Source organism: Ostrea edulis, chromosome 2, assembly GCF_947568905.1.
Source record: "Ostrea edulis chromosome 2, xbOstEdul1.1, whole genome shotgun sequence".
Classification (NCBI taxonomy): Eukaryota; Metazoa; Mollusca; class Bivalvia; order Ostreida; family Ostreidae; genus Ostrea; species Ostrea edulis.
Window position 1 is genome coordinate 23,766,675 of NC_079165.1, and position 27,818 is coordinate 23,794,492.

At 34.8% G+C, this 27,818-nt stretch overlaps 2 protein-coding genes across 2 annotated transcripts in view; one reads left to right on the forward strand and one right to left on the reverse strand.

Moving 5' to 3' along the window:
• LOC125678692 (arginine--tRNA ligase, cytoplasmic-like) overlaps positions 1–27,818 on the forward strand; it is a 66,299-nt gene that overhangs the window by 21,133 nt on the left and 17,348 nt on the right. The window contains exon 11 of the mRNA XM_048917333.2: positions 26,985–27,090. Within this exon, the coding sequence (XP_048773290.1) occupies positions 26,985–27,090 (106 nt within the window). The remainder of the gene's footprint in view (positions 1–26,984; positions 27,091–27,818) is intronic.
• Positions 8,611–14,294, reverse strand: LOC125678693 (uncharacterized). Its single transcript, XM_048917334.2, has one exon. The coding sequence runs from the start codon at positions 11,612–11,614 to the stop codon at positions 9,929–9,931; it is 1,686 nt and encodes a 561-aa protein (XP_048773291.2). The 5' UTR covers positions 11,615–14,294; the 3' UTR covers positions 8,611–9,928.

Here is a 27,818-nt window from a genome sequence, read left to right on the forward strand (position 1 = left end):
CAAGTATGTACTGATTGGAAAATTGTATGATCTCCCTTTCTTTTCTAAGTTGTCCCCCAAAATAATGGTAATGCTTTCAAGCTTTTGTCACCTTTTTGTGACCCTGCTATAATTATCCCCTTTTTCCCCCTGCATCCTGAATCTCATTAGCCTCTTGCTAACAATCTCTTCATCCCCGAGAAATATACAGGTTGATAATTGTGGCCTGTTATCGAACACAATGGAAGAAAATGGGAGTAATTGTCTGCATCCCCATCAGCTATCCATGATATGCGTGTTAAGTGAACGGCGGTGGCGGTGGCATGTCATCAGAATTGCCCAGAAAGTCTTGTTGAAACATCATTTTCCTAACGGCATATTTTTTTCTCTCTCATCTTAAAAGTCATGCCTGTCTCCTAAAAGTAATCAATAAAATACAAAAAAAGGAGACCTCCCGAAGATCACAGCCTAGTTGTGAGAGAAAAATTGCTGGTTAATGATAGAGCATTTTCTTTCAGCACCTCATTCCTCCAGGGGTTATAGAAAACAAATTTGCAATCAACAAGCTATTGTAATGTTATAGTCTTCTGTCTTGTTTCATTTTGTAAGTAAATATTAACTGATCATTTCATGTGATTATCTTCTGGTGTGTATTGATTCAGAACAAACCTGGCAACTAATTCGGATTATTTATGGTATGATTGATGCAATTATTCCTAATGTTTGTCCATCATCTGTGCATATAATGGTTAATGGTATTTTTGGTTTTGTTTTTTAAAATTCTGATTAACATAGTCTTGTCTATTTTAGGCTATTGAAAGGTCCTTAGTCTTCTCTATTTAGGCTATTGAAAGGTGCTTGTCTTTTCTATTTAGGCTATTGAAAAGTCCTAAGTCTTCTCTATTTAGGCTATTGAAAGGTGCTTGTCTTTTCTATTTAGGCTATTGAAAGGTCCTTAGTCTTCTCTATTTAGGCTATTGAAAGGTGCTTGTCTTTTCTATTTAGGCTGTTGAAAGGTGCTTGTCTTTTCTATTTAGGCTATTGAAAGGTCCTTAGTCTTCTCTATTTTAGGCTATTTTAGGCTTCTCTAATCAGCCTTTTGAAAGATAGGTGTTTAGTCTTCCCTTTTTAGGTCTGCTTTAGAAAGGTGCCTGTAAAATATACAGTTTATTCATTTTTAATTCACTGGATCATTTTTTTTTTTTTATAGAAGTCTGTTAGTCACTGGCATGCTTTGGTTTTACATTTCACATATTCAATTCTTTTTTCAAAATCACTGTGTCAATGTCACCCAAACTTGGCACAAAGTATCCTTGGCTAACGGTTCAAATCAAGGAACAAACTCTCTTTCAAAGGGAGGAATTTTTAGAAATTGTTAAAATAGGATGACTTATAAAAAAATTCTTCTCAAAAACCACAGCCAAAGCTTGTACCGTGGAATCAGGAGTTTTCGTGGCATTTTGTTTAAGGAGGTACTCTACATCGTCATGATGTCAGACTTCCTTTTAAAACATGGATGAAAATATAAATATCAGCAATATCAAATTTCTCTGGTTTAGCATATAATACCTCGTTAATACAGTGCTGCGAGGTGGAAGGGGTGATACAGTAGGTTTATGTGCCACGTCATGTAAACAACCTTATTTTGATATTTTAACTCGCGTAACATTTGATAATTTAATGTCTAGAGGGTCCTTGTATAGTTTGTATTGTTGGACTTCACATTTTTTGTTGACATCATATTTTCATGGTGTTTACAAAGTCAGTTATCTTTGGAAATTTAATTTGGTATTGAAAAGAACATGAAAAGTTTACAGTTTCAAAAATATTGCATTTATTACAAATTTTGTCATTCATGATTAGTAAAACTGTTAAAACAATTTATTATACTTATAAGAAATATGGGATGTAATTTCGTACTTGCATTTCGGGAGACTTCAGAAAGATAAAAATACCACAAAAATATGTATACATGCATAATTATGTATGTGACATTAAAACACATTACAGGATGGTATAAAATCTTCTGTATATGTTCATATACATGTAGATCGAAGTTTGTTTAAACCATGAGCCCCAATGTCAGGGTTGCGCCACTTGGGGTTTCAAGTTTTACATGGAGATATACGAGATTAAGATCTTTGAATGTCTTCTTCTCAAAAACCATAGGAGAGCAATTTGTGAAGTTTGAATTGATACTTGGCTGGTGCCTGTTAGACAGTGAAGTTTGAAAAGATGCTTGGCTGGTGCCTGTTAGACAGTGAAGTGGCTGGTGTCATCTTCACTAGCCAAGGGTTTTTGGTCCATACCACTCCCTGATGGGAAGATGGGCTGATGCCTATAGATAGTGCCACAGTAGGGGTTCATAATGGTGATATTAAGATTTTAGATCAATTCAGAATCCATGACCCCCTGGGGCCAGCGTGGGGCCACTAACAGGGGTTGAAGGTTTTACATCAGGAGCATGTGGGGAAGATGATTAAGGAACCAGATGGGTGCAATATGGTAAATTTATATACCAGCATGTAATACTATACACATGTAGTGAAGATTCAGGCTTGTTCAAACATGACCCTGCAGGGGTTGGATGAAGCCATAATAGGGGTTTAAAGTTTAACAAAAGAATATTGGGGAAAAGAACTATAGAGCCACAAAGTACCAAAATTCGCCCTTTCACCAAAATATATGAGACGTTCACAAATGATGCTCTAAGATTTATAGGTAATAGAACAGTTTCATTTATATAGGTATATCTTTTCAAGTTTTTGTTTTACTGTTGTTTAAACTTTGTGTTATTTTTCAGCATGAATACAATATAATGTCATGACGCTTACGTCATGATGTTGAGGTTATGAGAATTAAAGTAACACATGCACCGTAAGGCACTTGCTACAAAAAAAATTGGATACATAGGTTAATACAATTATTTTGCTAATCTGATTAGCTAATAAATTCCTGAAATGTTAGGAACTTGTATATTTTCTATGATGTTCAAAATTTGTGATATATTGCCCCTCGATCCCTATATAGCAAGACTATGGAACCATATCCGGTTCTAGTATGTACACTGTATATATTTGCTTTTATTATGCCCCCGAGATCAAAGATCGTGGGGCATATTTATTTTGTCATTCTGTCTGAAACTTTAACCTTGCTGATAAGTTTTTAACAGTAAGTGCTAGAGCTTTGATATTTCTCATGAGCATTCCATGTGACAAGACCTTTCCGTGGATACCAACATTTTTGGCCATTTGACCTTGGAGTTTGACCTACTTTTTAGAAACTTAACCTTGTGAATAACTTTTGAACAGTGAGTGCTAGAGCTTTGATATTTCATTTGAGTATTCCTTGTGACAAGACCTTTCCGTGGGTACTAAATCTTTTGACCTTGGCATTTGACTGACTTTTAGAAAATTTGACATTGGTCATAACTTCTGAATGGTAAATATTAGAGCTTTCATATTGCACATGAGCATTTCTTGTGACAAAAAAAATTAAGATCTTTCTACTGGTACCAAGATATTTTTTCTTTTGACCTTGGCCATCTTTGGAATTGGCCATTATCGGGGGCATTTGTGTTTCACAAACACATCTTGTTTTTACACATTATAAGAGCCATCTTTTGGGGGTTTGTTAATCAAGTTCTTTTCTTGACAAAAACCACAATGGTGCACTTTGTTGCATTAGGATTTGAGAGTCCCCATTTTAGATTTGATACTACAGTGTAGGATGTAAGAGTCCCCATGTTTCTGTGCAGGTTTCAATTATTTTCAAAAATACAAGGCTACCGTTAGGTTTAATGTTTTACACTTAAAGTGTTCCAAACTTCTGACTATACTGTAGATTCCTTAATATACGTGAGGAGTTTCTTATGATCTTGTAATTTTGCAGGAGGCAATCACTCGCAAAATAAAATTACTTGCTTTTAATTTTCTGGTACTAATTAAAATACATGTAAGTACTCTTGCTTAACAGATGATAAGCAAATTCATGTTCACGCGATTCGACATATACGAGTCATTTCGCCTTATTATGAGTATACTCGCGTAAAATAAGGAATCTAAAGCATATTTCTATATATTTAGAAAGTGTATTATTTTTTACCTATTTTAGAACCAAGATTTAGATGGTTCCAAATTTGGTCATTAAAAAAAAATTTTTTTGGGTATCATTTTAGTATTATTTTCTTGTATCATTTTCATATTTATTTTCGATATGGGTCTCTACATGAGCTAGTTGACTTAGATGAGCTGTATGGCCCATGGGCTTAACAAGAGGTCTATATGGGCCACAATGCTGTTAGTTTCCAGTGATGTTTTACAAATTTTTATAGTTTATTGTTAAATCTGTATTGCAATGTTCAAGTGAACAGGCATGCATTATGTTAAATCTCTTGAGTCGTGCTGCACATTCAGAAAATGGACAGACACTCCTATTGATTAGAAATATATATATAAACGTGTGCTTCACTACTATATGTTTAATACATTTAAACAATGAAATGATATTCATAAATGACTGCATGTAAACAATATTTTCTAGTCTGGCTAAAAAAAATCTATGAACTTATTGACAAAGTGGGGGTTTACAAACTCCGAGTATAATATCATGTTACGTGTGACATTAAAATTAACAGCTGGTGCATTGGTCAAGGATTCGTCGATTTCTATCTCTACTCTATAATTCTAAAGTTTAAATGGTCTTTATAGAATGACTGAATAATGGCCCTCTGATGCATCTGTAACAGGCTTTAATATCATAAGCTTCCTGATATTTGTAAGAAGGTATTGCTCAATCATTATACTTGAGGCTACAAAGTAAGTGTAAAAAATACAATTAGCAAGGGTTTGCATGAAGCAAGTGTTCATATTATATTTATTAATAAACAGAAAGCATGAATTCAAATGTAATCAACTTGGGTTTAACATATCTACCAACCATTCCAATTTACGTAGAATTATTTTGAAATTTGAGATCACTTAATTTTGTTCGGCATTTGGAGTTTCTTTCTTTCTTTTTTTGGTTATATATTAGATTCTATATGCTTTTTTAAGGAACTTGTCTTTCATTAGACTATTCCAATCTATTGTGCTTTGTCTTAAATATGACTGTTATGTTTCATTAAAAAAAAAATTCACATGAAAATACGCGAGGGTATGAACTGTGACACTTCACAGTGGTGCATACGAAAAGCATGACAACCTGAAGTGTCGCTTATACAAAAAGCATGACAACCTGAAGTGTCGTATATACGAAAAGCATGACAACCTGAAGTGTCGCATCTACAAAAAGCATGACAACCTGAAGTGTTGCAGTTCATACCCTCATGTATTTTCAAGAATAAATTCATTTTTTATATTTACAATTTACTTTTATTATGTTCCCCAAACAAAGTTTGGGAACATATTGTTTTTACTCTGTTTCTTATTATTATTATTATTATTATTATTATTATTCTTTTTCTCCGGTACTTTTTTGTCCGGTAGTGTTCTCAGAAACTACAAAAGGGATCGATATGAAACTTTGCAGGATGATAGTATAGCGTTTGTAGATGTGCATAGTGATAGTCATTTTGTTTCCACGTGCATGCACGCGCGCGCACGTGCATTGCAATTTTGGTACAAAAAATGGAAAATCAGAATATTGAAGGAAGCGATATAAAACCTAAATAGGATGATAGTATATCATTTGTACATATGAAAAATAATAGTTATTTTGCCAGCACGCGCACGCATGCGCGTGCACGCGCATTACAAAATTTGTACGCTAACTTTGGAATCAGTCTAACTTTTTTGTTGTTCATTGAAATGGCTTGAAATTCATATCATAGGTAGATATTGAGACCCTTAACTGATTTGCATGGTCAAAATTACCAATTTGCACGCGCATGCACGTGCGCTTCATTTTGATTGGATAATGCTAAAACGTTTGTAACTATCTTATTTATGAAGCGAATGAGATGATATTCACAGCATATGTAGACAATATGTGTATCTATATGTTGGTGTAACAAAAAATGCCAACGTACACGCGCATGCGCGTGCAACGTTTTTTAAATGTTCAATTTTTAAAGGACGATAACGTTTTTGTTTTTCATCAAATTCTATTCATATTAGGGGTTTAGATGTATCTTGGTACTCCTTACAAATTGCTGTGGTTAGAATTACTGCTCAGCACGTGCATGCACGTGTGCTGATTTCTGATTGGACGATTTTAAAATCGCTATAACTTCCTTATATTTGGTGAAAACGTTATGAAATTCATACTGTGGGTATATGATACAAATGCCTGTTGAACGACATCAACAAAAATTCGGAATCATACACGCGTGCGCGTGTATGCACGTGCAACGCTTTCTTTCATTTCTTGGTACTGAAATGACCATATTGAACGTACTACATGTAATTAAAGGCTACAATAAAATGATTTTTTCCTATAGATTCACAAGGACATCACTTTTTAATTGGGGGAGGTTTGGGGAACATATGTAACGGTCCCCGTTACAATTAGAACTAGTTTCTGTTGGAATTCAATTCTCAGATGTTAAACTATATTATAGACATACAATATTTATCACGATTCACAAGCACATATTGTTCACAACTGCAATTCATGAGGTAAAGGCCATTACAATTTGTTAAGATATCAATGGCAAAAACATTGAAAAACTAGATATTGTAGTTTGTTTTTTAGGCCAATTCAACTGAATTGATAGATTATCATCCCTGCCCGCCCCTCAAAAACCGCGGTCCCAAATTTTTTTTATTTTGCAAAACTTGGGATTTTGTGGAAAATTTTCTTGTCCGACTCCATTATTTACACTTCTTGTTTACATTTCTAGTATAGCAACATGAAAAGCCACTTGATGAAAATAGATATGGTTTTCTTAATTTCTCGCGTTCTTATGGGTGTATTAAATCTTGTATAAGTTTGGTATCTTTCTGTGTTTGAAATTAAAGCTTAATAACCTGGAATTCCTCTGTGAAATAAGCATGGATTATCCATTTGGCATTAAATCATGCACTTCTGGTGACAAAAACTTGTTTGTCATTTAAATTTTCTCAGAAAATAAAAATAAAAAAATAAAATCCTCCCACTTGCCCCATACGTTTTGGTGACCCTAGATAATAATCTACAAATTAAGTTGAATTGGCCTTATTTGAGTTCAGTGTTTTTGCCCGTTGTACTAATTTAATTATATGGTCTGTCAATTAAGGGACTAGACTATGCAATATGTACGATATTATTTGCAATGTTAAAAGGATAAACAATAAAGCGATGCCGAATGCCAAATCAAATGTAAGAAAATTATGTTGTTCTTTCAAGCAAGAGTTCGAGGTTATTGATGCTGCAGTTTGGAGTTTATATGACTGAGCATTCCTTGCCAATTAGTGCTTTAGACTATGCAGGAAAGTTATTCTGAAAAATGACTTAAATACATCTAAATGTGCAAGCGGAAGAACAAAGACAACAAACAGTACTATCAACACATTATCATTGGAGTGGTAAAGAAAATAATTGTAGAAAACTGAAGGGGGAGAAAAAAAAACCCATTCGAATAAACACATTCCACTTTAACTTGATCAATTCCATTTGATCAAAACCCTTGTATGGTTGTTAAAGAAGCTAATTTTAACAACTGTTTGTTAGGAAAACTCTAAATATTACAATGAACACAGCATCTTTGTCCAAAAATTGATAGATGGGTCCAATGTGACATTAATGTTGAATTGTATCCATATTGTGTGAAATATTTTCTTGTTTGTTTCGAAAATGCTTTATTTTCTGTTCTACAAATTTAGATTACTTATAGGTACATGTATGTGAAATATTATTTTTATAACATTGATGAAATTCAGTGCGTTTTCTAGTAGATCATTTTTATTGCAATTGGTATAGGGGAAATAAAATATGATTTGAAAGGTAAATTATACATCAACATTTTAATTACTTATTTCATGAGAATTAATTACGCGACTATTTATTTTTTTAAAATATGTCAATTGAAATTAAGTATAACTGAAATGCATCCAGAGTCTTTTAAATGCTAAAGTCTTTGGACTTTGGGGGTTGGGGTTGAAATAGCTTCCAGATGTAATCCTGCTGTGCTCCTTTGTAATATAAGAGTATTGTATATGGAGTCAGTAGGTGTGATTTAATGGGTTCTGTACATTTTCACAAAACATGAATGATGACTTATATGTTAGTCACCATGCAATTTCCCTAGGATAGTGGCAGCAATTTATATACACCCAATGGCAAAGTACATTTTCAAATACGTAAACAGATGTTGTGTATTCCTGTTAAATATTGATGTGATAACACAGATTCATAAACTCGTGTTTTATTTGCGGACCTGATTACGATGGAATTTTGTAATGACAAAACTATTCAGTATTTTCAAGTACTCATCAGATTGCTGCTAAAAGATATGATTCTCCTATATTTCATGCATTTCTGGGAATTAAATAGACCCAGTCAGGACTACCTGATGACCAAATACATACAGTATATTATTTGAATGTTTACCATTGATCTAAATGAAAACCACGTACGTCTTAACTATATATATATATATATATATATATATATATATATATATATATAAATTGCATTTTTACCCAAAATATATAGTCTTGTAGTAGTTTATTTTATAGGAAATGTAACCATGACAACGATTTTAGCAGATCAACTTAACAATAACTGCTGCATGATAAAGAAGTCGGTGCACTCCATTTTCGTACTGTTTTTATTCACAAGCATTTTTATGCTCAATTGAAAACTCAACTTAAGTTTGAGATTTCTTTGCAAAATCCAAGCCTGCATGGACAGTACTAGTGGTTTGAGACAATCATGAGAATTTAAGAGTTTGTTGGCTCAAATCATGTCCCATATATCCCAAGCCAGATGAAAAGGGAAATGAATATATCTTAACATTTTAAAGGCCTTCATGATATACAAAATGTATGTATAAATTGTATTAAGCAGACTTTAGTTTTCATATTTATTAAAATTTATAATTTAATCCTTTAAGCCATCTACACCTAACTTTAATGGTTCTGTTTTATTTTACAATAAATTTTGTTTGCTTTATATTTATTATCTATCTACGCTTACTATGGACAGATTATCACTTTGTCAAAACAATATTTTTTTCCTGAATATCATGAGTTGGGAGTCTTTAATTGAGAAGTTATAATTACTTGTACATCAATGAAACTGCAATTTTTCACTAAACGAGGTAAATTATTATAATAATTTTACTGTACACTGGGAAACTTTCGTCTTCAATATATATTTTTGCCTAGTTCATCCACATTCTAAGTGGGCAAATTAAAAACTGGGCTAATTAAAATTGAATCATTGTTCGTTTAGAGCACACTGAATTAAATGGCTTTGACAATGTTTAGATTTAAAATGGGACAAAGTAAATTAAAAACTGGATGAAATGTTTTCCTCCGGACCTTTAGATGCAAATAACAGTGGCGAAAATATCTGTGTACATTTTTTCCCCCATACATTACAATCTAATATGTCTCCATAACGACACTGTTGATAAATCAGAAGACCTGTCAGGAGGATGACACCATCGTAGTCAGATTTTTTCTTCTTTTTTTTTTTTTGCAGTTTCAGAACACACTAATTGTAGAGAATTCAAATGAATGTTTTCAATAACACAAAGCCTAAAACTAATCTATGTGAAAGATGACTGCTTCAATCAGCACGCCATTATAATCATCCTGATTCGGTGCACTGACAACACTGTTGTAAATCTGATACTGCATTGTTCCCTCAACCTCTTGGTATTTGTAGAGATATCCATGTCTATTAGATTGAAAAAGTCTAGTAGTGAGATTAATTATAAAATTAGTTGTCTGTTGGTTCGGCTTTGTTAACATGTCTCAATCGCAATTAAAGTCAATCTTTATAGATGAAGTTGTACACATCCTCAGACTTGAGTGTTTGAAATATCTTCTTCCTCTTGATTGGTTGCTGGTACGGCCTCTCTTTGGTAACACAAACCAAAGCACTTGATGTGGATTGTAGAGAGCATTTTCTGAAAACATTTGTAGACATGAAAGTCGAGAATTGAGATAATGAGGGGGAAGATCAGGGTTTGAATTGTTGACAATGCTAAAGTGAAAGTAAGTAAATTTATGTAGACTGACACAGAAATGAATTCTTTGAGAGTCTCGATTATAAACATAGGCAGCGCACAACACAGAAATGTTAGCACGAGAGAGCAGGAGAGCTTGATAAAACTCGATGAGGGGTCTCTCTCATGAGCTCTCTCGCGAAACTCATCGGCTGTTGTATCCGATATCGTCAAAAGGGGAGGTAATTCATGCAACATTTCATTTGAATTCTTCACACTATTTCTGCTTGTTTGGGAATCAGCATCTGTTTCTTTCACACTTTCAGTAGTTCTGTTGTTTTGTACCAAGGGAGACTGCTGGGCAAGTTTAATTCTCTTTAACATGTCTTCTTTGGCATTAGATTTCTGCAGGGATTTCTGAATTTCTGTGTCGGATGAAAATGGAAGGCCTGATGCATGCCTCTTTGGATTTTCAAGTTGCGCTTGTAGTGCCTGAATATCTACAGAAAATTTACGAACATAGTTATACTGCTTGGCTTTTTCTAAAGTTTCCAGCCCAGTAGTTCCAATTTGCCCTATGGTGTGCCTCCGTCTGCCAAGGTATGCAGCCATATTGACACCTAAGTGATTGCCCTTTGGACGAGGTGGAGAAGGTAGATCTCCGAGTGTGGACGTGTTGTCCTCCTTTCCAGAGTAAGAATCAAGAAGCTGATTCGCAGATCTGTCCTCGTCTTCATCTTCCTCATCCTCCTCCTCCTCATCAGAATGAAGAGAATTCTCCAAGTGTTTGACAAGCACCTTAGGAATGGTGGATTTGTTTGGGTTGTGAGGCTGTGAATACTCAGATGACACATCCAGCTCAGATCGCTTTGCTCGGTGTGTGACCACAATGAAGGAAATCATCCCTGCTAAAACAAAGAGGATGATCATGATCCACAAGCTGAAGTAGGTGATCCTAAAGAGGAAAGGTTTTGCATTCAGAATATGGAAGGGAGTGGAAGAATTGTACTCCTCCTCCTCCAGTTTGGAAAGCATGCCATATCCTACAGCAGGACAGAAAATCACAAGCATTGTCGTAATCACACAGAACGCACACAACGCAAACCTGTAGGCGCGCGTGAATTTCTCCGTTACGATACAGAGGTTCTTCAAACTAATGAAAAGCAAAACACACGAAACGGCAGAGAACACAAGTAGATATATACTGGAGGAAACATATTTCAGTTTCATCCATGAGTTGTTAGAATTCAAATAAAGAGCTATCCTAGCTAACTCGACAGGACAGTACACGATGTCTGTCAGGAGAGACGCGAACATCAATAGAAGAAGGAGGGCATAACGAACCTTTCTGAAGAGCCTTTTCCTGCACATTGTAATGATAACAAATAGGTTGCCACTTGTTCCAAGTAGTGCAGACAAACTTAAAGCACTTACAGACAGTATTGCGAAACTCAATTCCAATTTCATGACATCTGTTTCAGACTTCGTTACATTCAAATTCACAGTTTCATTGTTAAATCCTTCCATTGTGTATGACATCAAACTTTGTGTATTACATCAGTTATCATGTGAAGTTTCATTTAATGGTTGTTCAAATAATCTAGAATAAGATTTGTAAAATTTTGAAGACTTCCAGCATTTAAAATGCTCCAATTGTAAATCAATGAGAGTTCACTATATTGGTCACAGCACAGAGAGCTGGGGATCAAATCTGACTCAGGCTTGAGAGAATTGCTCTTCTACTTTAAATCTTTGTCACAGACAGCGAGCTGTCCTTGCCTGTTCTTCTGTATAAATCAAAGTTCCTGCACAGTGAAGCAAACTTAACTGGCGTACATACAACCACTTAAGCAACATCCGTTCCTAAAGACATCAGCTCAGAAAAGGAGAATTTTCAGATGCAAAAAGAATCAGACCTTTTCTTTTTATGATTGAGTTGTCCAGAAAATTCCTTTTAATGCGAGATCACAAACTCAATTCCAGTCTCTGGGATGCAGATCTGTGATCGCTCTTCTTTTCAAATTCCACTTCCGTTTCTATCCCCAAGAAATATGTTACTGTTCAGTAAATCCAGGAATTTGAAGCTTATCCGATTCACTTCCTACATCTTCAGTGTGTCGTTGATGCTTGGTGAGGAGTTATATACAATAATTCTTTGTATTGATTCTTATAAGAAGAGAGCACCATGGGATATATGCTTTCTGTAGCCGCGGTTACTATAACTTAGTATAGTACATTGGTGAAATCGCATCACACATCTTAAATATCTGTAGTAGATGAGTTGATTGTAGCATGTTTAAATTCTCAAGTTTCAGTAAATTGCCCATTGGAGATCATTTCAACAAGCCTAAATCTGGAGATTCCTGTGAGTTCCACAATATAGTCATTAACATTGACACTTCAGAGAAGAATCTATGTTTCATAGTGTGTACTGTGACACAACAAGCCTGCATTAAAATTTCATTGATCCAGGAGAGATTTAAACTTGATAATGAAGCCATACACTATCCACGCTATCTCCGTTAAGATTGAATTTTCACTTGGTAGTCTTCCTTAGGATGGTTAATCCCGTTAATGAAGTGGAATCCCATTGATTTATTCAGTCCTACAAGCAGCTGTTTTAAAATCCCTGATTCAAAATTCTTTATATGTGATAAAAATCAGCCACGGTAAAAACTCAGATAGCGTGATCGTGATTAAAACTTTCCCTCAAGGTAAAACACTGGTGTTTATACGTAAATGTAACAATATCATATCCAATCAAGTTGATGCACAAAAAAGGGAAATGATTATAGTGTTAAATATCCAACCATAGACTTAAATATCAAAGTCTCTATCGTACAGGAATTGTTATTATTTCCCTCTGTTCAGTCTGATACTGAAAATGTCTTTTAGAAATATTCACAGCAATGATTTCGTTACGATATTTTCTTCCGCTGTTACTTTTGATCAATATTGTATTGTAAGTAAATTGATTTAGCTAGATGCACTTACTGGTAAACAGATTTTACACTGCCCAAGGAACTTTTTGTATATAGTTCTGATTTTGTCTAGACTAGCTGGTAAAATTTGTTTGATCACTGAGCTAAAGATTTCCAATGTTCAAGTACCAGCAGGCATTAATATCAGTACTATCTGTAGAAATACGATGCTTGTTCTGCTCCGACAGTAATATCTAGAAATACGATGCTAGTTCTAAAATATCTGTATATAGAAATGTGATGCTATAGTTCTAAAATATCTGTACAAGTTTTAAAATATCTATACAAATGTGATGCTAATTGTTTTGCTCACAGTAATATCTGTAGAAGTATTTCAGAAGGATCATCTGTTCCATTGAACTAATCACAATTTACAACTCTGTATGATAACAAAACTCCTGTGATTTTTGTAGGTGCATGCAAACTTTTTGTTTTTGTACACAGCCAATCATAGTTTTATTGTACATGTCACTGTAGTTTGGTGTATGTGTCACTGTGGTTCTGTGTACATGTCACTGATTCTGTGTACGTGTCACTGGTTCTGTGTACTTGTCACTGGTTCTGTGTACGTGTCACTGTGATTTATGTATGAAAGGTGAATATAATGAACAGTGACCAATCTCATAACTCCTATAAGCAATACAAAATAGAGAGTTGGGCAAGCACGGACCCCTGGATATACCAGAGGTGGGATGAGGTGACTAGGAGGAGTAAGCATCCCCTGTCGACCAGTCACACCCGCGGTAAGCCCTATATCTTGATCAGCTAGGTAAACAGAGTTATCCGTAGTCAAAATCAGTGTGCCAAAAACGGCCCAACAATCGGTATGAAACACGTCAGACAGCATTTGACCCAATGATACATGTAAGTTGTATTGGCAGACTAGGTCGTTATAATGACCATATAATTTGTGAAAGACTGTTCAGGTAAATGGAGTTATCCATAGTCAAAATCAGTGTGCCAAGAATATATGTTACTTCAGGTTTGGTGTATGTGTCACTGTGGTACAGTGGTAACTTACGGCTCTTCGTTAATTGTATCTCTGTCTCTGAGGATATATATATTCTGATGGCAGGTTTTGTCTGTATAATCTTTATGATCAAGATCACTTTTATTTTACCAAAATGAGTCTTCACTAGTCATTTCCATAGCCTGAGGAGGTCATCCAGTCCTCTCTCGACATCAGAGAGGGCTCCAATATAGCTGATTGTTTAATCTGATCATCTCTTGACCTCTTGCTCGGGATTCATATATACAGTGTACGTATGTCAATTGTTTATCTTAAATATTAATTTTTATTTAACTGTTGGGGTTGGTTTTTTTTTTGGGGGGGGGGGGAGGGGGGGTTGTTTCAATTACTTTAGATGTACAATGTGTATTTGAATTTATTGCTCTATGTCTTAAATTGGGGTGTAAAAAAGGCAAATTAAAACAAGAGACTGGTGAAGATGTGTATCAGCTAGATCCGGTGATTCTTAAGTCTGCATGAGGAGTCTATAAAGCTTGGTTACGGAATCAGCTAGATCCGGTGATTCTTAAGTCTGCATGAGGAATCTATAAAGCTTGATTACGGAATCAGCTAGATCCGGTGATTCTTAAGTCTGCATGAGGAGTCTATAAAGTTTGGTTACGGAATCAGCTAGATCTGGTGATTCTTAGTCTGCATGAGGAGTCTATAAAGTTTGGTTACGGAATCAGAAAGTTGATAACAATGTATGATACTGGCCTGGGTCACAGAAATGTTAACACAGCTAGGTAACCTGTATACGACATCTGTGAGATAGACTTGCTAATGTGTTCTCCATTAATTAAAGTAACAACATGTGGGTGGGTGAGGTTTAAGACACAATTAGAAGCTGATTTCATAATTATAAATTTCACAATTAAACAAGCCTAATAGTATTATTGAATGAAATTGATCTTAAAGTTTTCAATGTAATTTAGTTTTAGAAATCACAGTGACTGCATATATTTTTTTTGTTTGAAAAATTTGGCCAAAATATTGGGAGAAGTTTGTTATCCTCACAGATTGATGTTTGATTTCCTCATCTTACATTGCACTAGAAATCAAAACAATGGCGATTCTAATTCAACAAATTATGGCTCCTGCATTTTACACAGTTAATGATTTAGAGCAAAAACAAATCAATATGTCCAACAGATGGCAATATATGTAATATGTGCTCTATCAGGCAATTTTGCAGCTTTATTCCGTGGATATTTCACGAGTTATGTCAATATTTTCTCTCCAATAATAATTTTTTTGGTCCTGTATTGAAAAAGCATCTCAAATATTACCTTAAGTTATTAGCAATATGTGCATTCTAACTGCATGATCACCCAGTGCTTCATATTTTGGTTTGTTTTTTTCAGGGAAGTTGAATTTTGATTAGAAAATGAATGATTCATAAAGTTCGCAATTGTGCATCAAGGAATATTTAAATTGCTTTATTAATTTTTGCGGGACAAAATGTTTTGCATTTAGCAATGGAAGTTTTCCATCATAGCTATAATAGTTATGACACACAATTGGAGATTCAAATTCATAAGCAATTTGTACATGTTGACACAGCTGTTCATCAAATGTTAGGTATTATACAGAATTCAAATGAACCATGAATATGGTAGCCTAATTATATAAGATATGATGTTTTTATGATAGTGCCATGCAGGTAGCTAATTATCAGCTTTTGAAAACCATTGGAAACTTTGGCTCATGAATGGTAATTTCTTGCAACAGAATTTTATAGAGATATCCATGCATGGATTAGTTTTTGTCACCAACTAGCACTTAGTAGCTATAGTTTAATAGAGATCTTTATAACCGGTACTGCAAAAAAATCTGCCATATCACCAATGATAACATAATTTGAGTCGCAAAATGGTTACCGCGCTTCTTTTGCAGCTGTGAATGTCATTCAGATCAAAATTAAGTGCATTTTGATGTTCTTGCATCAATTAAATTGCTCGTATGATTATGCTACATTTAGCATGAGGGTTTCACGGTAGTCCTAAGAGCACATATTGATGTGATGGCTAAAACAAGGCTGAAGATTCCTCAGTCCATTGTGGACTTGATGTAATGGTTGAAACAGACGAGATTCCTGTCCAGTACTATGGACTGGGCCTGTCTCAGATACTGCTGTATAAATCAAGGAAGAAATTTTAACCTTTTGGTTACCATAATATATACAGTAACTAATTCAAGGTTCAAGTATTTCTTGATAAAAATTCAAAATTTTCAAGTTGACATAAAAAACGTATATATTGCAGAATATGAAAAATATAAATAAATGTCTTTGTTGTTTGTATTGGGGGAGGGGGGGGGGGGAGAGGGGTCCAAAACAATTAAAGGATGTACGTGGTCTGCACATTATGTACACTTTATTCCTTAACTAACAGCAGGTTCAATTTTAAAGAAAACTAAACTCCATTGCTTTTACAATGATTATATAACAAACAAGTTCTACAACTAATATTAATGCTTCTCGTCGACTCAGAGTTTGGCGTGAAGGGGTCATTAATATGGGAGGAAACCAGAGTACCCAGAGGAAACCCACATGTCTGAGCGGGTGGCCACCATACCATCTCACCTACAACCATTTCCGATCCTGAGGATCAGCGACCACTACGCTATATATACATACCCGTCACCCAAATGGTCCCATTGATTTTAGCTTTCAAAACAAAATGTACCTACAGACTGTTGCATAATTTCCAGGTGACGGTTAAAACCACACTGCCACTGTGCAGCTTCTGAAGCACCACTACTTCAGATTGTTAAAGAAATCTGTGTCCTTTACAATTAGACCTAAAATAAAATGAAATTTGAATGTAATTATGACAGTTATAAAGTCCGTATGTTTATAAATTGTTTAATTGTTCTAAACTTTTAGCAAAGATTAAATATTTTTCCAAAATGGTACGTGACGATTGTGCATTTGATTTGTTCCAAGGAACATGAGGGCACGTATAATATGGAACTGTTTTCTGGTATAGTTTTCTAGCTCATTAATTTTGTTAGCTAGCTGCTGACATCTCAGTCACAGGCTTGGTTAAAACTTGTTGTATAATATCACTCACAGGACAGCGGTTAATGGGGAAGGGACGTGTAAAATGGAGTGTGTTCTACGTCCTGAAATTTCAAGTGTCACAAATAAAGGGGAGATAATTTTTTAAAAATACCAAAAATGTAGTCAAACTACAAAAAATTCTGAAGAAACTTTTTAGATTTAAAATAAGATTCAACGTTGCAACATAATATCATGTAGATATACATTTGCTCAGAAGCATTTCATTGGAGTCCCGTGTGGATCCGGGTTAGAATAGGTCCTCAGTACCCCTTGCTTGTCGTAAGAGGCAATTAAATGGGGCAGTCTTTTAGATGAGACCGTAAAAAACATTAAGGCACCGTGTCACAGCTAGCAGGTGTGGGACAATAAAGATCCTTCCCTGCTAAATGCTGTAGGCCCCGAGCATATAGGTTTAAATTTTGCAGCCCTTCACCGGCAATGTTGACATCTCCATATGAGTGAAAAATTCTCGAGAGGGACGTTAAACAATATACAATTAATCAATCATTTCATTGGCTGTATGTTTTAAAGTAAAAGAGGTACAGTTTTTGTCAAACCTGTATTCCTGGTGACAAAACCTTACCTTGATGTTGTGGCCTTGAACTCACATGGACCTTAGATTTAAGTGTAAAAAAGAAAGAAAAAATGCCATTGATTGAGTCTCTTTAGGCAGAACATTGATATTCCATTTGTCAAATCTATTTGACAGGATCTGTTTAAACACAAAAGCATTTCGTCCTGTGACTATAATAAGGACTATTGACCTGTATGCACTTATCAAAAAGTTAATCCTTGGCCTTATTACCATTCAAAATGCAAAACTGTATAGGATGATGTAATTATCACTTATCAGCCATTAAGGGAATTTAAGGAAGAATCTGGGTATTTAATGACATAAGTGTGTAATAGCAGCCGGGGGCATGAACCTACGACCCATGAAGCTAGCATGCTATGTAAGGGCAAGCCTACATGACAGCTTCAGATAATCTATATATATTTAGTGGCTATTAACAATTGCTGCAAACAAAAAATTTTGAAATGATAAAAACTAAATTTCATGTTTTTATAAGTAAAATGAATACAATTTACTGTAAGGAATGTAATTCCATGATTTCTTGATTAAGTCCAAAAAAGTCCCTTTATTGCTTAGGAATTCTAAATTTGTACTTATTACAACCAAACAAAACCAATATATATATATATTAACCCAATTAAGCCTAATTTATTTTTTTTGTATCCTTTAGTGTCCATTAAATGTTGATGGAACTGAACAATTTGTTGCAATAATTTTTATTGTAGATGTATTCCAAAATAATGCACTCTGGACCTTTATAATGCTGAACATTTTTCTGAGATGTATATTGGGAAATTGGATAAGAATGCCATGGATTTGTTTTTGTGTATTTTGCAAGTTACTTTCAGATGCTGATAGACTTAATGAGTGTTCAATGAGGCTTCATTTTTCCTGAGAATATTTCATTGAATCGTATAAATCACTCAAACTGCGATAATTTTATCTACGCAGCTAAATATTTACTTATGATAAATCATTTCAGCGTAGGTGGACAGCATATGGGTTGAAATGTTAATTGATACAGAAGAAATGTGTAGGTTGTTTGTAAATTAATATACAGAAGAAAGTGTAGGTTGTTTGTAAATTGATACGGAATAAATGTGTAGGTTGTTTGTAAATTGATACGGAATAAATGTGTAGGTTGTTTGTAAATTGATACGGAATAAATGTGTAGGTTGTTTGTAAATTGATATACAGAATAAATGTGTAGGTTGTTTGTAAATTGATACGGAATAAATGTGTAGGTTGTTTGTAAATCGAGGGATGGAAGTGTGATTTACATGGTGGATATATGTTGCTTAATTTGTTTCTGTTGTGAAACATATTGGTCATCCAATTTGAATTCTTATGGATGAGAGCCAATATGATCCATTACATTTATGTATTAGGAACCCTGGTATATTGCAGCCGGAAATCATTCTGTATATACAGATATATAGTAATGAAGTGTTACGTAATTACGGAGTTCAAATAAATCTGGATTGTGTGCAGTAAAGAGGGATACAAGTATTTTATAAGTATACAATATCTAGGAAACCATGCAAACTCAGTCATTTATTGCCTCTCTCCTTTTATTTTGCTGCAAAATTTGGAATATTTATAGCAGTCAAATTATATCTGATAGACTCAGCAGAACAGTCAGGGAATTCAAAACAGATATCCAATACGACAAAAAAGGTTTATGAATATTATCTCTTGAACATTTTCACAAGGAAGATGACAAATGTCTGTTGACCGCATCTTGATATTCTGATGCACATCTTGATATTCTGATGCACATCTTGATATTCTGATGCGCATCTTGATATTCTGATGCACATCTTGATATTCTGATGCACATCTTGATATTCTGATGCGCATCTTGATATTCTGATGCACATCTTGATATTCTGATGCACATCTTGGGTAATATAGAGCTATGTGATTAGCATTATTGTAGTCTTTTTTAACGACATGATGTACGTCCCCAATTAAATCTGAATGACAAATATCGGTAGGTTGATGACTGCCGTTTAAGGTCTCCAACAGCAGGTGAATCCATCAGAATGTGATCCTGTGTTTTTAAAAAGCATGTTAAGTGATCATGAATTTTCCCATTTGGAAGATTGTATTTCTACATATGGAGATTTCATGGCATCATTTGCACGACGCTAGAGGATGAAAAACTTAGCAATTTCCGGTGTAAGATGGATGACGGGTCATTGGGATTCTGAGCACTGTAACAAGATTTCAAGGTATTGGTTTCTCGTGGTACACTGTACTTTGCAACCTCCTCTATGACTTTTGTTAGGCAGGAGTGAAATGAGATGGAGAAGTCGAGCCTAATCCTTGAAATCCCTTAAGTGAAGAATTTATTCAGACAAGGAATGGGGAACGAACGGCGGACAGTAATTATGGAGGATTGAAGAACAATCATCTTTACATGCATGTGTAGATTGCTCCCTGGTAACTGTCCACAGGGTATACACTAGGAATGGGAGATGATTGACACATATTGAAATGGGGACTTTGCATTAAGAAGTCTTGCATTTCATGGAGAGAGAGAGAGAAAAAAAATTGTATGAAGAAATACTAAGAATTATATGGTTGTGAATTGTAGAAATTAATTTGCAAAAAGCTATTTGGTCATCTCAACATGTGCAGTGAAAGTAAGTTTGTCGTGACATATTGGGTGAGTTTATATCCTGGTTGCTGTTTTTAGAGGGGTTTCAGGTTTTTTTTTGTGCAGTAATTATTATATTTCATTAAGTGTACATTACTGGTAAGAAAAGGAACAGAATGATGCTCTAGACATTGTGTCCCGAACACTGAAATTTAAATTTAATACAACACTGAAATTTAGATTTAATACAACATTGAAATTTAAATCTACTACAACACTGAAATTTAAATCTACTACAACACTGAAATTTAGATTTAATACAACACTGAAATTTAAATCTACTACAACACTGAAATTTAGATTTAATACAACACTGAAATTTAGATTTAATACAACACTGAAATTTAAATCTACTAACACTGAAATTTAAATTTAATACAACACTGAAATTTAAATCTAATACAACACTGAAATTTAAATCTACTACAACACTAAAACTTAACTTGCACATCTACTACAACACTGAAATTTAATTAAGTTGTACATCTACTACAACACTGAAATTTAATTAATTTGTACATCTACTACAACACTGAAATCTAAGTTGAACATCTACTACAATACTGAAATTTTAGTTGCACATTTACTACAATACTGAAATTTTAGTTGCACATTTACTACAATACTGAAATTTTAGTTGCACATTTACTACAAGACTGAAATCTACTACCACAACACTGAACTGTGAATGGAGAGGGCACGGTGAACACACGCTGAACGAACGGTGAACGCACGCGCTGAACGAACACTGAAACTTGAAGTTGTACATACTAGTAGTAGGCCTGCTTGTTGTGCACCTAATGTTTTTAGCTCACCTGAGCTGAAAGCTCAAGTGAGCTTTTCTGATCACCCGTACTCCGGCGTCCGTCCGTCCGTCTGTCCGTCTGTAAACTTTTCACATTTTCAACTTCTTCTCAACAACCACTGGGCCAATTTCAACCAAAGTTGGCACAAAACATCCTTAGGTAAAGGGAATTCTAAATTGTTAAAATAAAGGGCCAGGCCACCTTCCAAGGGGAGATAATCAAGAAAAGGTAAAAATAGGGTAGGGTCATTAAAAAATCTTCTTCTCAAGAACCACTGGGCCAGAAAAGATGAAATTTATAGATAAGCTTTATTAGGTAGTGCAGATTCTAAATTGTTAAAATCATGGCCCCCGGGGGTCGGATGGGGCCACAATAGGGGGTCAAAGTTGTTTTTGTTTATTTTCTTTCTTTTTTTCATTTTTTTTTTTTTTTTTTTTTTTTTTTTTTTTTTTTTTTTATATAGTGCAGATTCAAGTTCGTTAAAATCATGGACCCCGGGGATTGAATGGGGCCTCAAGGGGGGCATCAAAGTTTTACATACAAATTTATAGGAATAATCTTTTAAAATCTTCTTCTCAAGAACCACTGAACCAGAAAAGCTGAGATTTATATGAAAGCTTCCTGATATAGTGCAGATTATAAATTGCTAAGATCATGGCCCCCGGGGGTCGGATGGGGCCACAATAGGGGGTCAAAGTTTTACATACAAATATATAGAAAAAATCTTTAAAAATCTTCTTCCCAGAACCACTAAGCCAGAAAAGCTGAGATTTATATGAAAGCTTTCTGATATATAGTACAGATTCTAAATTGTTAAAATCCTGGCCCCTGGGGGTCAGATGGGGCCACAATAGGGGATCAAAGTTTTACATACAAATATATATGAAAAATCTTTAAAAATCTTCTTCTCAAGAACCACTAAGCCAGAAAAGCTAATATTTACATGAAAGCTTTCTGACATAGTGCAGATTCAAGTTTGTTCAAATCATGGCCCCTGGGGTAGGATGGGGCTACAAGGGGGGATCAAAGTTTTTCATACAAATATATAGGGACATTCTTTTAGAATCTTCTTCTCAAGAACCACTGAGTCTGAAAAGCTGATATTCACATGAACAGCTTCCTAACATAGAGCAGAGCTAAGTTTGTTCAAATCATGGCCCCCTGTTGTAGGATGGGGCCACAATAGGGGATCAAAGTTTTACATACAAATATATAGGATTTTTTTAAAAAAAATCTTCTTCTCAAGAACCACTGAGCCAGAAAAGCTGATATTTACATGAAAGCTTTCTGATATAGTGCAGATTCAAGTTTGTTCAAATCATGGCCCCTGGGGATAGGATGGGGCCACAAGGGGGAATCAAAGTTTTACATACAAATATATAGGAAAAATCTTCAAATATCTTCTTCTCGTGAACCATTGGACCAAAGAAGTTCACATTTACAAGAAAAATTTCTGACATAGTGTAGATTCAAGTTTGCAAAAACTATGGCCTCCAGGGGTAGATTGGGGCCATGATAAGGACTACGGTTTTACATGCAAATATATATAGAAAGTCTTCTGATATGGACCAAGGTGACTCAGGTGAGCGATGTGGCCCATGGGCCTCTTGTTTTGTTTGTTTTGGAGGCCCCCTGTACACCTAATGTGGCACTGTATCTCGAAATCTGCGGGGTTGTCATGTTATTTCTCTTTTTTCAGATCAAAGAGTTACAATTTTGCAGCTACAATTGTATTTATAGCAAGATCAGATAGCCCCAACAGTTTTTGATCTGCAGAACAATGTGTACCAATGTGTTACACTCAATGTTTTAAACTCTACTGGTTCATATCCAAATTCTGCAGACAAATCATCAGTTTATGTCCTTCGTTAGATGATCCTAAGATCCTCCTGGACATAAATCTTGATAAATATTCATAGAGGGATTCAGAAATTCAATTAAATGTTTCACAATATTACCGGACTGGGTGTTGTGTGGAGAGGACTAAAACATCTCATCGGCTGAGGGAATTGGTCTACAGGGAAATAAGTATAATATTGTCTTAAAATTGCTCGATTTGTTTGGATGGCCAAAATTCATATAGGAAAGTGAACTCTGATTAAAAACAATTACACTTATAGTGCTAAGCTGTCTATGTGATGGCAATTTTTTCCCCCTTGAATTACATGTACATATAGTTTACTGCAATTAATCTGAATTGGGAAAGATAATAGTCAATGGAGTTTTACTCAGATACTTTAAACTAAAGTTAATTTATTTTACATATAGAGTTCGCATTTTTGTCATACCTTATTCCCTTGAAATTGCACTGTTTTAATTAATTTTTTGATTTAGGGGAGGGGGTGAAAGTTTACTCAACATTTTCTAAAACATGCAAATTTGGAACCAGTCCAGTATCATCATTGTTTATAACAAAGCACAGCAAATGATTCAGTTATAATTAAAGATGATATGACATGATTTTGTTCAGATCAATATCAGACACATCTGCTAGCTGTTTGCAGTGTAGTTTGTGGATACAATTCTGTTACGATAGTCCGATACATTTGAAGGTGCCTAGTTACTTGACTTACAAGTAGGTTTTGTAAAGGAACTAGTGTGGTAGTGTTTTAGATAGTTTTTTAGAGGCATATGATTGACTCTGTTACATTTGGTGACCATGCAATATAGGGCCCGGGTACTTTCTGGTGAGTGAGAGTGATTGCCCCCCAGAATTTTGTCCCAAGGTGCTACATGTATTATGCAAGGACTGCAGAATCTGAGAACCCCCCCCCCCTCGCCCCCTCTAACTCTCTGGATCATGGGCACAATGTGGTGATGTGAGATACATGGCCTTCTTACTTGGCTCTGGCTAGTCGGTTAACCCTTAATTTAGTTCAGTCTGTATACTCGATGGTCATACCCTAGGTCCCAGGATTCATCCTCCGCAGAAGCATTACTTGACTCGGTTACACTAGCATGATCCACGTATATGTACATAAGAATCAATCAGCTTGGATGGAAATAATTGTTTTTGTACTTTCTGTCTGACTCAATCTGTGTCACAATTAAAATCTTGTGAACGCTTCTCCCCTTGTATAGCTTATGGGATAAACTTGAAACTCTTAACTTTGTACAATGCTTCGTTGCCATTTGTAAATGTGTGTATTGTTGGAACATGAGGATCCAATTATTTTCCTAAAAGTTATTATGGATCTAAGAGGGGTGGAGGATGTAAAATAAACAGGTGACGTGTCTCATTCCAAACAGGTGACATGTCTCATTCCATAATAAACAGGTGATGTGTCTCATTCCATAATAAACAGGTGACATGTCTCATTCCATAATAACAGGTGACGTGTCTCATTCCATAATAAGCAGGTGACGTGTCTCATTCCATAATAAACAGGTGACATGTCTCATTCCATAATAAACAGGTGACATGTCTCATTCCATAATAAACAGGTGGCGTGTCTCATTCCATAATAAACAGGTGACGTGTCTCATTCCATAATAAACAGGTGACATGTCTCATTCCATAATAAACAGGTGACGTGTCTCATTCCATAATAAACAGGTGACCTGTCTCATTCCATAATAAACAGGTGACCTGTCTCATTCCAAACACTGAGAATATTATAGCGATTTTATCAATCAATTTAAACATCTTTACAATACATGTAAATACATGTGATATAATATCTTTTTACTTCATACATATTGAGATATTATTATCATATATATGTGTTGTAAATTTCTCGCGTTTATCTTTCATGTACCTTAAATTGAACCATTAAGGAGAAAGCTTATATATAGGCTCTGCCTAATCCTATATAACAAAATATTGTTGAAATAAAAAAAATAATAACTGGTATTTGTAGGGAAAATGAATTAGTTGTGATGTATGTTACGACTTTATCAGGCTTGAAGATCGTTATGTGAGATTGCATGGTAACATCAACTAGCATAATTCATGGAGTGTGTTGCATTAATTAATGTATTTGTGTATGTTGCTTTTAGAAATGATCGCTGTATAAATTTGTTTACGCAGCTTGAAGTTGTGTTACCAAGGTAATATACATGTAACAGATTCATTTCACATACATAACAAATAGATTTATTAGCACCTTTTTAAATTTATCGACATATTAAAGTTAGGCAGGCCCCATAGTGAATATGCTGTTGAATATAGTTAGGTCATCTGCAGTCATATCAAACTTTGTTATCGATGGAAATTTATTATGTAATAAATGATGCATGGTTATATGAAATGAAATTATCGTAACTCTTGTTACGGTATGTATGTAGTTTTAAAACAAAGGTAGAATAGCCGAATTTTGAAATTCTGCTTATCAGAATATCAGAAGAAAATATAAATGAATATATTGAAAATGATCTGGTGCAGCGATATTAGATTAGATTTGCCAAAATATACGATTATGCGATATTAGATTAAGTGGTTCCCACTATATAACAAATATTAATATATCTTAACAAAACATAAACATTCATTGCTTTTTGTAGGAGAGGCGTAGTCCACTGAAACTCGATTATTGTTCCTCCCGGTTTTCTATATGTTCTATGGGGCAGAATTAGCAAAATATTAGATATATATATATATATATATAGTCATTTGACCACCACTGACTGCATGACTACTGACTACTTGAGATTGTTTTCTTTATAGATGAATAGCCTGTTTTGGCTGTCATAAAGTCAAATTTATCAAAAAAATCTAATTTTTTAAAACTTTAAAGAAAGCCTAAATGTTATTTGACCTCTTTTAAAATACATCCGTGGGGAACTTGTTGCATTAGAATAGGTCCTCAGTGCCCCTTGCTTGTCATAAAAGGTGACTAAATGGGGCAGCTAGTTCTTCAGATGAGACCGCAAAAGCCAAAGCCTTGTGTCACAGCAGGTGTGGCACGATAAAGATCCCTCCCTGCTTAAAGGCTGTAAATATCAAGCATAGGCCTAAATTTTGCAGCCCTTAAACATCAATGGTGACATCTCCATACGAGTGAAAAATTCTTGTGGGGGACGTTATACAATATACAACCAACCAACCCTAGTACAAAGAGCTCATTTTAAACGCATATTTATAGAATTTCAAATATTTATGGTGCTTTGAAGTACATGGGTACCTCATAAGAGGTACAGGAGAGTTACTGAACAGGGGGTAGTGGTTTGTGTGCCCGTTCGTTGTTACAGCTAGGTGTCCTTTAGTCTTAAAGCCCAGGGTTTCTTCCTTCGGGAATCATAAACTGTGAAATCATTTTATTTCGTCAAGGCAAATGTTCGCGGGTAAGTAAAATTTTGCTGGTTTTCGTGGGTAAGCGACACGATGTCACGAGGAAAGGTAACTCTACTTGGTTTTAAAAAATGTTCAAATTAAGACACGTGAATTCATGGGTGAGAGTGACCCACGAAATCCACGAACATCAATCCCCCACAAACAATGATGATTCCACAGTATTAAATTTAACTCCGAGATCAAAATTTGAAACAGCAGTATGTGGGCTTATTTGACTATTCCTCCTTATTGTTTAGTATCGCATACATTCTAACTCACCAGTCCAGAAATAGTCCCTATAGATATTCTCTCTCCAAGTGGATTCAATTTATAAGATATATATTTTGGACTATGTTTTTTTATATTTTGGTACTGTGAAATGAAATTTGCTGCAGATGTTGAGCATTTTCTACAAATCATTACTGTAAGACTATATGATCGTACATGCAGAGTTATTTCAGATTGTTCCTTCGGTAGATTCTGCCATAAATGATGATGCAATTTGGATAAATCATTATGTCATTGGTCTATAATAATTTAGGAAGAAGTTCAAAACCCGATCAGGGGAGACGGTGCGGCTGGTGGACTTGTTGGATGAGGGGATTAGCAGAGCAGAGCAGAAACTGATAGAGAAGGGGAGAGACAAGGTGAGGTGTTGATAAAGGCAAGGTGGGGAGTAAAATGTATTGTTTCAATTTGAGATATCTGTGTATCGATCTGTCCTTAGGTGTTATTTTGGTCATAAAGCTTTGAGTGATGTAAAAGTAGGACAAAGATTTAATACATGTAAAAGTTATGTTAAAGTCAAATTTTCACAGAGGTAAGTGACATTATGTGTTTCATCAGCACATTTTTAATTGAGTTTTGTTAATTATTGATTAGTAAATGAGTCATCATCTGTCTACATTTATCTCCTAAGTTTCCTTTTATTGAAAGCCAAATGTTAAAACTTGAAAGGAATCTGGGTTTTCAGCAGAAACATTGAAGAAGAAAGGTGATAATATTATGTGTCCCTTGAGACTAATTATCCAGTTTTCTGAAGCAGATTTAGAGGCTATAAGTTATCTCAAAGGTCATCTGTCAAATTAAAGGTCAATTTATAGGCATTTTCTGTAAGCAGTTTCTGATTTTATTCACAGAAGTTATATATGCTATCAAATTTAATTGAAATAAGAAAGTTAATTTCTCAAATCATGATACAAAATCTTTGATTATTCTCAAGACACATGGACTAATTTGCTATTAAGCCAGCCAATGAAGGGATTACTAGTTTTTAGCTCACCTTAGCTGAAAGCTCAAGTGAGCTTTTCTGATCGCCTGTTTCCGTCTGTCAGACTGTCCGTCTGTTTGTAAACTTTTTACATTTTCGACTTCT

What these genes read in the sequence shown, in the direction of transcription:
- LOC125678693 (XM_048917334.2), bottom strand. Translation starts at nt 11,614, where the DNA reads ATGTCATACACAATGGAAGGATTTAACAATGAAACTGTGAATTTGAAT.